Source organism: Diplotaxodon limnothrissa, linkage group LG9 (assembly GCF_057381915.1).
Source record: "Diplotaxodon limnothrissa isolate DT_005_m linkage group LG9, D_limnothrissa_male_GT1.1, whole genome shotgun sequence".
NCBI classification, from domain to species: Eukaryota; Metazoa; Chordata; class Actinopteri; order Cichliformes; family Cichlidae; genus Diplotaxodon; species Diplotaxodon limnothrissa.
The window spans coordinates 304,208-317,107 of NC_140604.1; the positions used below are offsets into that span (position 1 = coordinate 304,208).

At 42.0% G+C, this 12,900-nt stretch overlaps 1 protein-coding gene across 1 annotated transcript; it reads right to left on the reverse strand.

Annotated features, from left to right (window-relative positions):
• Nucleotides 1-6,687: 6,687 nt before the first annotated feature.
• LOC146624932 (guanine nucleotide-binding protein G(olf) subunit alpha-like) lies at nt 6,688-9,718 on the reverse strand. The gene is made up of 5 exons (XM_085361853.1): nt 9,661-9,718; nt 9,462-9,582; nt 7,475-7,605; nt 6,911-6,978; nt 6,688-6,834 (listed from the first exon to the last, which is right to left on the reverse strand). Exons 1-5 carry the CDS (start codon nt 9,716-9,718, stop codon nt 6,688-6,690), a joined length of 525 nt encoding a protein of 174 aa, XP_085217979.1.
• Nucleotides 9,719-12,900: the final 3,182 nt, after the last annotated feature.

Here is a 12,900-nt window from a genome sequence, read left to right on the forward strand (position 1 = left end):
GCAGAGCCTCTGAACGGCTCGTGCTGACGGAGCAATGTTGCGTTTACATGAAGGGGGGCTCTGCCCAGTGTTGCCAACTCCTCAGTAAGGAAAATCGCTACTGGCTGCCCTAAAAGTCGCTAGAAGTCGCTAAATGACGTAATTGCCTAATTTGCATAATTGGTCATGCTAATGTAATTGTAACCCACGTTGTTGGAGAGAGAAATAACATCGTTGAAGAGACATAAAGTGATTAGAAAACGTTGTAAATGCATTTAGAATTTATTTAGAACTAAAAATTACATTTCTTTTAGCAATTATTGTTTTTTTAAATGTCACAATTCCAACCCTGATCCTTTATCCGGGCCTGGACCGGCAACAGTGACCCGAAATTAGCACCCTGGTGGAGTTACTCTGTGTGAGTGTGTGTTTATAACAGGGGCGGAGCGTGGGGGTGGCTTACTGGGCTTCAGCCCGGGTTGTTTTGTCAGAAGCCCGGGGTCTTTTGGAGTGTAATTTTTTCATAGTTAGATGCCTGGCTGACAACTGTATAAAACAAAAAGTACACACAATATTCGAAGCACATAGTGCACACTGTGGGAATTTACGACTGTGCGTGAATCCCCCCTGATATAGAGATTGACAGACCACGTGACTTTCGCTCATTGCATGCCGTGAACTCGTGGCAAAACAATCCAAGTACCGCATCAAATGCAAGCATTTGCAGCACCGCAAAACGTTCATTCTTCGGTTCCAATAAAGTCTTGCTTTTTCTTTGCCCCCCAAAAAGGTTCTGTACAAAACGAAGGAGAACAATGCCGGTCTGTACAAAGACAGACTTGATGAAAAGTCAAAGAAAAGATACGAGGAAAAAAATCAAACCAGTGAAAGTGTTAGATCCTTACAGCACACAGAGGGACAAAATACGTTAGCGTGCTGCCCAACTTTCACCACGCTCATATTTATAATTATACGGTTCTTGGAGTGAGTGCATACACTTGTGAAGTTTAGTAACTTCCGGTCACTGCAACAAGCCCAGGTACAGTTTACCGACGGATGGGTGCAGGACCTTGAAATGCACTGTGTAGAAAGTAAAGACCATCGTACGTATCATAAGTTTACCAGTCTCACAAATCGTCTTCATAAATACACATTCGTTAACCGTTTATTAATAGGACCTTTGAGCTCAATGGTAATTAATTAGTAGTGGAAATAATTTCTGGTAGCATCACAGAAATGTAGCAGTGACAATAATATTGTATGCTGTAATCGCACTGGGCAATTAGTGATACAAAACAACTGTTTTATCCTGTGAATAAAAGTATATGTTTTTGTCAATGTACCATGGTAATAACAGAAGCGAAACACAATATTGTGTCAGGACAATTCACTATTTATGCACAATAAATAAAGGAGCATAGCGCCACAATTTCTGTTCAGCGCCAGACTTGCTTGTAACCTATATCACTAATTATGTTAAGAAAAATGACGTATTAACTACAACAGAAGACTGACCTTTGTGGAAATGCTTGGAGCAGACTAACCTGTGAGCTGGAGTGTTCTGGGACGTTATATTTGCTCTTTGAATGGCTGCAATCCAGGCCACCCGTTGCCTCTTCGTTACTTCGGAAACACGGCTCGAACTATTTCTCTTCAACGACGTAATCCGATAACAACCGATCTCTTCCGTGGCTGTCATGCGACCGGCTATTGCAGTTAATAATACAACAGCTTCTTGCCATTTTTTGTGTTTCTTTTTATCGCTGTATAACTGATTTCAATTGAAAGCCTGCGTGCGCTAGTACCTCTTGCCACGAGTTCCCAGAATTCTTTGCGGTTTTACCCCTGAGTGACGTCACATTTTCAATCTCTATTGGTATGATCCGAGCTCAGGCACTAAGCGACTGAGCGAGAGGGCGGGGCAGCTGCTGCCTGTGAGTGCGCTGTTGGAGAAACGGAGTCAGCCATACTAAGGAGACCTTAAGATTGACCAGGTACCAAAGCAAATCATTCGTACCATACAAATAATGTAAATATAACGGTGTATCATGAAAGATTGATATCAAACTGATCACTTGACCAATATTACGTTACTTGCTCTTCAAGTGAATCAACAAATGGCGAAATGAAAAGCCGAACAAATGCTATTTTTTTTAGAGAGTCTTAGCTTACGTGTGTTTATTTCATATTTTCAGTTCTTACCCTCCCCGACTAAATCGGTTTCAGTAATGTACTGAAATATAAGAATGGACATTAGAGGGTTCTTTCAAAGAAAAAACTCAGTTAAATGTTATTTTATATATTATGCTTTGTATGTTGTTCAGTATATTTCTATGCAAAACAAGAGGAATTTCAGTACACAGCAGGATATTCACATTTGTAACCAGATATTTACATACTCTTTAGGGAGAAAACATAAAACATTTTTACTGTACAACATCAATTTAGAGTAAACTTTTGTTTTAGATAAATATTGAAATATATTTTGAATTAGTTAAATGTCAGAATAAAGAGAGACAGAGCTTCTATTTTTATCACTTTCATCAAATGTAGGAGTACATATACACTAAGTTTATTGTTAATTAATATGAAAACTCCAGACGATTCCATTCTGAGCTGAAGAAGCTTCTGATAGGTTAGTAGAGTCCATGTGAGTAAATTGGTGGCACAGCTGTGGATGCATATAAGGCAAAACACAGAGCCTGTTTCTTTAACATGGGAAAATCAAGAGATGTCAACCAAAACACCAGGAAAAGAATTGTGGAGCTCCATAAGTGTGGCTCAATTTTGAATACAATTTGGGTGTCATTTGCAATTAAGAAATACAGATAGTTTCTCTCTTTACTCTTAAATTTAACAAATATAAATTAAACATTTAGTCTAATTTGAGGTTTTACCTTAAATAAGTGTTTGTGTTTTTATCTGAAGAGCATGTAAATATCTGGTTTCAACTGTATATTTGATGATTGTCAGCACAAAGAGGGAGAGAGGAACAGAGAGGGAGATGGAGAATGAGGACAGAACAGAGATGAACAAGAGCAGGTGAGACAGACATGTTAGTCAAATGGTTGTTTACCAAAAGTATCACCGTATCATAGGTACTCATGTATCTCGTACCTAGTGTTTCTTTTTAGGTTTGTTATTTTTCAAATTCTGTATTTATTAAGTTATGCAGGCTTGTTTGCACAACAAGGCTAAATAATTATATAAACTTTTCTCAATCTAAATAGTGGACTTTGGTAGAATTAAAAAAAATAAGTGTAGTGCAGGTCTATCATCTAGTTCTGATTGTGGTTCTGTCTTGGTTAAGTCCTCAGTAGTCCTGATTTTGAACTGTTGTAGTCCTGTTTTAATTCCGGATCAGTTCTGGGTCTGGTTGAATTGGGGTTTAGTCCTCGTGTCTTGATACAGCCCCGACTTTGTTCTGCCTTGCTGCTTAATTAAAAAACTAGTTTAAGGTGTCCTGCATATGTGATATATATTTTTCCCCATATGAAGTCACTTTTTTGAACAAAACTCAAAACAGAGCCAATTAATCTTTCAGTCATTTCTAAACCCCCCCCCCAAAAAAAATAAATAAATAAATAAATAAAATAAAATCCCACATGCATACTACCCTTTAGGGCTAAGCCCCGGGTGTTTCAAATGTCTGGCTCCGCCTCTGGTTTATAAGTAGTTTTAAACCTTGTGATCCATAAAACAGCATAAGAGTAAAAGAATTGACTGCGTTACAGTCAGTGCAGGAGCAGCGGCTTCGCTCATGCGCAATTCATTTGCAGTTTGGACGCATAGGTGTGAACATCTTCTGCCCTGATAGCAGCTGGGGGAGGACTACCTCCGCCCGTGAGCGCTTTGGAACGGGCGAGGTGCCCACGGCAGCACCGCTGCTTATTGAGACTAAGAGCGATACGCACTTTCACGTCAAAAAGTCGTCATAAATAAGTCTCCAATAATACCAGAAAAAGCCGCTAGATTTATCGCTAGTCGCTTTTTAGAAAAAAAGTCGCTAAGGGGGTCTGAAAACTCGCTAAATATAGCGACAAACTTGCTTAGTTGGCAACACTGCCTCCACCAGGCGCGCAGGAGAGCGCCCTCTAACATCAGAGACTGGAGGTGAAAGCCAGTGTTGGAAAAACACAGACAGGCTGCAAACGTTAAACTTTTTTTTTTATGTCCCATTCTCGTGAACGCCACTATCGTTCTATTTCCACCCTTTTATCAGACACAGATTTTATTTGTCACATACACAGTACAACATATAGTGAACATGTGGTGAAATGCTTGTGTCCTGAACTGCGGACAGGCTGCAGACATAGCCGCGTCACTCCAGGGCTGGTTTTTAGAATGAGGGATCTAGCCAGAACCCTTACTGGATACTGGGTGGGAACTGAATTTGTGACCTGCACTCCAGAGGTGTGTAGTTTTACCACTACACTATCCAGCTGCAACTAGTCCAAATTCAGCAGGCGCACCATCCGAGCGACACGCAGTCAGGATCTCAGAGAACTGCATGGATCTCTGTGACCAGAACAGTGGACGGACAGAGGAGTGGTTCCAGAAAAGCAGTTTTTACACAGAGAGCTTTGAACACACCGTGAGGTCACCTGCAGTTAATAATAACAGAGAAGAAGAAATCTTGACAGATGTGCTCACCTGTTACTGGTGTTGGTGAAGGAGGCACAGAGCCCGAATGTCCCACCTGTCTGTACCTGTCTGACTTTACAGGCGAAATAAAAATGTAATACTCTTCAGAATAAAAGCTTTTTCTTTTCTTTTTAAACATCACTGGCATCACATACAGGTCATGAGTCATTCTCTGACTCACTGGAAGACAGAGTGACAGATCATGTCGGTCTGTCCACTTACTTTTGACTAGTTCAGAAGATCTGGTGCACCTGTAGAAAATGTGGCCACAGACCCTTCTGACCTGCCGACCATGTTAGAAACATCTGTACAGGAAGTGGATTATTTCAAGTCGATTGAACATTAGTACATGATGAGCAGTAACCATGGTAACAGCTGTTACAGGTACTCCGATACTTAAAAATATTCAGTCCACAACACAGCATAAAAACCAACTGTTTACATGAAGATTACTCAGATTACTGAGAATACTCCAATTACAGTCTTAGGGTGTTTTCACACCTATGGTGTTTAGCCCATTTAAGTCAGACTCGCATTTGTTTTCCCATCACTGCATTCATTTATGGCGTTCACATGATCTGACCTTATCCTATGTGAAACTTTACAAAGCCATCAGCTGACTCGGACCACAGGAAATGTTTAATGTGAGAATGTTTAATCAGAGAATTTAAGAGAAGCTTCACCATCAGGGGGCAGTGTTGCGTGCTTAGTTGTGCAGGTATAAACCAGCTGATAAAGTACCTGTCCTAAGTTCAAGTGGCGCTGTTACAGGAAGAAGGTTCAAAGATATCTCTGTTCTCCCACAGCCCAAACTATGGGATAGTAAAGGTGTGCCTGGTGATGAGCAGGTGACACACTCAGGTACACATGCCTCTCACCTGGTGGCAGTCAGAATCCAGACACACGTACATGATTCTGCAGCATAGCTCAGTTATCTCATCCTCTCACAGTTTATTGTTTTTAGATGTTTTTAGTAAAGACTGAGGATAAACGAGATCACTTTAGTGCTTCGTACCTGCTCTGGTGATCAGAGTCCTCAAGCCGGCAGAGTCATCTGCACCTGCTCACCTGGCTAGTTTGTGGCATTAAAGCCAGCAGGTATAATACTGCCAGCCTGAGGTTAGTTACCATCAGCTCATTTTCATCTACATGTTGGCAGTAAGCTACATTACTCTCTCCTAACTCTTTTAATGACAGAGTAGTAGTTCTGTGTCTCTGTGCCCTTTATTTAGATGCACTGTCATCTGAAGATCAGCAACAAAAATAAAAAATAAAAATTTTATTTGTATGTTTCATTTGGATCAAACCATAAAGATATGTTATAGTTGTTCAGGAGCAGAAAGCTGAACAATCTGGTCTCACTTCAAAGTCCCCAGTTTCTCTGTGTGCTGTTGCTTCTCAAAGAGTGAAAACATCGTCACAGCTTGTGTTTCTGAGAAAGTGTTCAAAATCAACAACGTGAAGCTCTTAAAATGTGAAGAGGTTTTTTTGTTTTGTTTTTGTTTTTTAAAAGGGAAAGATCCCTGAATTTTAATTTGGAAATTAATTGGAAAGAGTCTTCAGATTAGAAGACAGAGTCGTTTCCTGTCACGTTATATTCTATCTGCTGTGGACATGAATCTTGAGTCTATAGGTTACCGTGGCGTAGCAGAGCCAGGACACACCTGGCAACCTGCAGGTAAACACTTAGCTCTCTGAATAACAAATAAAAACATTTGAACAGCTTCTGAATAAAGACTGACCTTTGACCCCAAGTTCACAGGTAAACAAAGGTGTTTAATTATTCAAATGGATCAGCCAATCAGAGCAAAGATAACACAAATAACATGTAAAAATAGATTTCCAGACTCCACCTCCTCCCACATGACACATTGCTGCCATGCCAATAATTCTTACCACAATGCCCTGCAGGACATAAAGAACATGGAACACACAGCTAATAAGAGTCTGTCCTAATCTATAATCACTAATAAATATCACAAACGCTATGAGCATTGATCGGCTATCTGCTTCCATTACTTATCGGCTTCTTCAGAGTGGCCGGGGCCAGGCGGCGCCCAGCAGTCAGAGCAGTTCATACTGCCGCAGGTGCATCCGCTGGATGATGTCACGGCAGTCGTTGAAGACACGGCGGATGTTCTCGGTGTCAACAGCACAGGTGAAGTGAGGGTAGCAGTAATGTTTGCCGTCACCACTCGCTGTACTGATCCTCTGAAACGGGAGTCGCATGTTAGTCTGAACACGCCATCGTGTGATAGCGTGATGTCAAGGCGGGAAGCGATTTTACCAGAAACTCATCTCTGATGAAGAACTTGGCCCTCATCACTTTGGGGTCTTCATCAGTGTCTGGAACAGCTGAAACAAGTGTGCATGGTCAAGAGGTGTGTTCACATGCTCGAGGCGCACTCACGTGTTGGTGGGACAGATTTCAATTTGTGTTTATTCAACCAGGAAAAAATAAAAAGTCTCAAGATTAAAAGTCCCAACCAAGAATGACAGCATTACAGGCGTAAGCTACACATATATATACACACAAGTCATACAGCAGTCAATCACACAAAGAGGGGGGGGGGGGGGGGGGGGGAGAAAAATCACGTACAGACTTCAGTCACAATAAGCCTTCAGAAGCAACGCTCCAAGGCCAGAAACAAAGCTAATAATATTCAGGAAAAACCATTTGCATCCTGAATTAACTGCATTCAGCTCATTTAAAATGGCCTTAAACTCAGTCAAACCTCAAGTCTCCTGCACATTCTGCAGCCTATTCCAGGAGGAAGGAGCAGCAAGTTTGAAATTCAGTGCAAACCTTTGAGACAAGGACATTAACTTTCCACTCTCTTTGGATATTTACCATCAGCAGGAAGCTGGTAGTTGTTATATTCTGGGAAATAATCCTCCAGCTTCGACTTTCCAGCCAGAATCTTCTCAGCAAGAACATCCTGTTTGTTCAGGAAGAGGATCACTGAAATAGTCTTCAGGAACCTACGGCCAATCAGAGAACAGGACAGTCAACTACATGTACTCAGTTGGTAGGAAGTGTTTACAACAACAACAACAACAATCTTTATTTATAGAGCACATTTAAAAGCCTTGGGCATACCAAAGTGCTTTACATAAAACAATAAAAGGTTCAAACATTGATAACGGATAAAAAAAAAAAAAAAAAAAAAAAAAAAGGAGTTATGTTCATAGATAAAAGCTACCAATAAGAATGACTACAGCACATGGGTAATAGCAAGATAAAAGCTGTACCACCATAATAAAAAACACCAATAGAAAGATAGGAGGGAATTAATACAAGAGGTCAATAGGTCACAGCAACCAAACAAACAAACAAACAAACCAGCAATTAAAAGGTGGAGAAGGCAAGTTTAAAAAGATATGTTTTAAGCTGTGATTTAAAAGAATGAATAGAATCAGATGCCCGGATGCCAATCGGGAGATTGTTCCAAAGCACAGGTGCAACAAGAGCAAACGATCGATCACCTCTAATCTTAAGTCGAGATCTGGGCTGAGCCAGCAGTAACTGTGACGATGACCTTAAAGCCCTGGCAGGAGCATAAGGGTTTAAAAGGTCCTTAAGGTAGCTGGGTGCAGTGTTGTTAGTAATTTTAAAAGTAAACAACAAAATTTTAAATTGAATACGATATTTGACAGGCAACCAGTGCAGATCGGCAAGGACAGGAGTAATGTGGGCAAACTTGCTGGTTTTAGTTAGAATGCGAGCTGCAGCATTCTGAACTGTCTGTAATCTCTGTAAAAGGGAAGAGTGGAGACCACAATAAAGTGAATTACAATAGTCTAGCCTCGACGTTACAAAGGCGTGGATGAGCTTTTCGAGATCTTTATGCGGGATATAGCGCCTAGCCTTAGAGATAAGACGAAGCTGGTAAAAACTAGATCTGACAACAGCAGACACTTGTTTGTCAAATGAAAAGGAGCTGTCAAATAAGACACCCAGATTCCTGACAGTATCAGAGAGAGAACAACTAAGAAAACCAAAGGCATCCCGGAGTTTGGCACGAAGGGCATTACTACCAAAAATCATAATTTCGGTTTTCTTCTCATTAAGGATAAGAGAATTCGACAACAACCACTTCTTGGCCTCAGACATGCATTCTCGGAGGCTATTCAGAGACAGAGCAAGATCGTCGTTTAGCTCAAAATAGAGCTGGATATCATCTGCATAATAGTGATAAGCAATATGGTATTTCTCAAAGATGGCACTTAAAGGAAGCAAGTATAATGAGAAAAGGGTAGGGCCCAGCACAGATCCCTGGGGGACACCACAGCAAACAGGTACAGCCGAGGAAGAGGATGTAGCCAGATGTACCGTAGAGAGCCGATTGGAGAGATAGGATTTAAACCAATCCAGGGCAGCGCCCTTGATGCCTACAGTGTGCTCAAGTCTCGCTAATAAGATATTATGGTCAACCATGTCAAATGCCGATGATAGATCCAAAAGCACTAAGACTGAGGGGCGTCCGTTGTCAGCCATTAGTAGGAGATCATTGAAAACACGAAGCAATGCTGATTCTGTGCTGTGATGTGTTTAGAAGAAAGAAGAAGAAGAAAGTGTACTTTATTGGTCCCCGTGGGGAAAATCCCTCTCTGCATTTAACCCATTCACTCAGTGAAGCAGTGGGCAGCCATTGGGCGCCCAGGGAGCAGTGTGTAGGGACGGTACCTTGCTCAGGGGTACCTCAGGGTAGCTGTTCAGGGGAATCGAACCCCCGACCTCCCGATCATGGGGCCACCACTCTACCTACTGAGCTATCCCTGCCCTGTTTAAGGCAGCCAATCAGAGTGTAATTGGCAACTTCAGTCAGTCAGAGAACCTGTTGGTCCAGATGGATCTGAAGAGGTCCAGAGATTCTCGCAGCCGATTGGTGGAGTTGTCCTCACGGATCACCATGTTGTAGCTGCTGCTCGCTGCCACGAAGATGATGGCGGTCACATCTGGACGCAAGTGCACACACACATCAAACTCCCTGCTGCTTTCAGGCTCGATCGATAAAGAATCTGTTTTTTCCTCACCGTTGAAGCACTGAATCCACTTCCTGCGTTCGTCCCGCTGTCCTCCTACATCAAACATACTGACACACACAAACACGGTTAGAGCTGTCTGTCAGCATCAGTGATGGGAAGGTTACTTTAAAAATGTATTCCACTACTGACTACATGCCCCAAAATGTAGTTTGTAATTTATTCTGTTACGTTACTCAATGAGAGTAACGTGTTTTGAATAGTACATGAATGTCCAATTGCTGTGTGATTTATTACTATTACTGAAGGTTACTCTCCATACCAACACCAGCTAGATGTTTAAATCTTAATATAAATGAGTAACAGTAGGTGGACATTAGGTAAGGCTGCACTTTTTGCAGCAATCTCGTATAGAAAACTGTTTGGCACGTATATAAAACAGGTCCGCGGCTCCGAACCATAGTAAAGGGACCTCTGGCTAATACGTCGGGTTCGTGTTGGGCTTGTAGCTGAAAACTAGCTTTACTTTGTTGTCTGGGTCGACTTTGCGAGAGACACAGAGAGGCATTGAAAGGCTGCTCCAACTGAACTTATTGTTTGGGAGGAAAACACGAACACAGTGTACAGTCGAGTCTTACCAGTCGATTATTGTCAAGGTGATGAGTAGTCGAGCAGAGCCTGGAAAGCTCTGCCTATTTCCCCTCATTAAAATTTTTTTTTTGAATAATGATTTTTAAAATTTTTAAGATTAGGCTTAAAACTTTCCTTTTTGCTAAAGCATATAGTTAGGGCTGGACCAGGTGACCCTGAATCCTCCCTTAGTTATGCTGCAATAGACGTAGGCTGCCGGGGCTTCCCATGATGCATTGGGTGTTTCCTTTCCAGTCACCTTTCTCACTCACTATGTACAGTGGGGCAAAAAAGTATTTAGTCAGCCACCGATTGTGCAAGTTCCCCCACCTAAAATGATGACACAGGTCAGTAATTTGCACCAGAGGTACACTTCAACTGTGAGAGACAGAATGTGAAAAAAAAATCCATGAATCCACATGGTAGGATTTGTAAAGAATTTATTCGTAAATCAGGGTGGAAAATAAGTATTTGGTCAATAACAAAAATACAACTCAATACTTTGTAACATAACCTTTGTTGGCAATAACAGAGGTCAAACGTTTACTATAGGTCTTTACCAGGTTTGCACACACAGTAGCTGGTATTTTGGCCCATTCCTCCATGCAGATCTTCTCGAGAGCAGTGATGTTTTGGGGCTGTCGCCGAGCAACACGGACTTTCAACTCCCGCCACAGATTTTCTATGGGGTTGAGGTCTGGAGACTGGCTAGGCCACTCCAGGACTTTCAAATGATTCTTACGGAGCCACTCCTTTGTTGCCCGGGCGGTGTGTTTTGGATCATTGTCATGTTGGAAGACCCAGCCTCGTTTCATCTTCAAAGTTCTCACTGATGGAAGGAGTTTTGGCTCAAAATCTCACGATACATGGCCCCATTCATTCTGTCCTTAACACGGATCAGTCGTCCTGTCCCCTTGGCAGAAAAACAGCCCCATAGCATGATGTTTCCACCCCCATGCTTCACAGTAGGTATGGTGTTCTTGGGATGCAACTCAGTATTCTTCTTCCTCCAAACACGACGAGTTGAGTTTATACCAAAAAGTTCTACTTTGGTTTCATCTGACCACATGACATTCTCCCAATCCTCTGCTGTATCATCCATGTGCTCTCTGGCAAACTTCAGACGGGCCTGGACATGCACTGGCTTCAGCAGCGGAACACGTCTGACAGTGCGGGATTTGATTCCCTGCCGTTGTAGTGTGTTACTGATGGTGACCTTTGTTACTTTGGTCCCAGCTCTCTGCAGGTCATTCACCAGGTCCCCCCGTGTGGTTCTGGGATCTTTGCTCACCGTTCTCATGATCATTTTGACCCCACGGGATGAGATCTTGCGTGGAGCCCCAGATCGAGGGAGATTATCAGTGGTCTTGTATGTCTTCCATTTTCTGATGATTGCTCCCACAGTTGATTTTTTCACACCAAGCTGCTTGCCTATTGTAGATTCACTCTTCCCAGTCTGGTGCAGGTCTACAATACTTTTCCTGGTGTCCTTCGAAAGCTCTTTGGTCTTGGCCATGGCGGAGTTTGGAGTCTGACTGTTTGAGGCTGTGGACAGGTGTCTTTTATACAGATGATGAGTTCAAACAGGTGCCATTCATACAGGTAACGAGTGGGGGACAGAAAAGCTTCTTACAGAAGACGTTACAGGTCTGTGAGAGCCAGAGATTTTCCTTGTTTGAGGTGACCAAATACTTATTTTCCACCCTAATTTACGAATAAATTCTTTACAAATCCTACCATGTGAATTCATGGATTTTTTTTTTCACATTCTGTCTCTCACAGTTGAAGTGTACCTCTGGTGCAAATTACTGACCTCTGTCATCATTTTAAGTGGGGGAACTTGCACAATCGGTGGCTGACTAAATACTTTTTTGCCCCACTGTATTAATAGACCTCTCTGCACTGAATCATACTTGTTATTAATCTCTGTCTCTCTTCCACAGATTGTCTTCATCCTGTTTTCCTTCTCTCACCCCAACTAATCACAGCAGATGGCCCCACCCCTCCCTGATCCTGGTTCTGCCGGAGGTTTCTTCCTGTTAAAAGGGAGTTTTTCCTTCCCACTGTCGCCAAAGTGCTTGCTCATAGGGGGTCATATGATTGTTGGGTTTTTTCTCTGTATTTTCTCTGTATTATTTTAGGCTCTACCTTACAATATAAAGCGCCTTGAGGCGACTGTTGTGATTTGGCGCTATATAAATAAAATTGAATTGAAAAATATTTCTTCACATCATTATCTGGGCCGCAAGTAGAGGTGACATGGGCCGCGAGATTGAGACACGGGCATTAGAGCCTCTTAATGCGTGTTTTGTTTGGGTTTCCACTGTGTGTGGAATTACCAAAAATAGAGAGGCCATAGCCTAATATATGACACAGGGAAATACCGCTGTGTAATCCATTTATTTCAACAAAGTAACTGTATTCTGATTACCACCTTTTAAAGGGTAACTGTAATGGAATACAGTTACTCATATTTTGCATTTTAATACGTAACACCGGTACATCTATTCCATTACTCCCCAACACTTGTCAGCAGTGCATTGTGGTTATTCATCAGTGATCTACAATCAGGTTCTCTGATGGGGCTTATGGTTTTCTTTAGGAACAAGAAGTAATTAAGTAAGTAACAAAGCAAACAAAGCCAATCTGAGCCAAGAGCTT

Bases quoted from the DNA above. Each gene is read 5' to 3' on its own strand.
- LOC146624932 (XM_085361853.1), bottom strand. From the start codon at position 9,718: ATGTTTGATGTAGGAGGACAGCGGGACGAACGCAGGAAGTGGATTCAG. The intron at 6,979-7,474 runs GTAAATATCCAA...CACTTGTTTCAG, and splicing joins CTACCAGCTTCCTGCTGATG to CTGTTCCAGACACTGATGAA. The intron at 6,835-6,910 runs GTAAAATCGCTT...CTCCCGTTTCAG, and splicing joins TCATCAGAGATGAGTTTCTG to AGGATCAGTACAGCGAGTGG.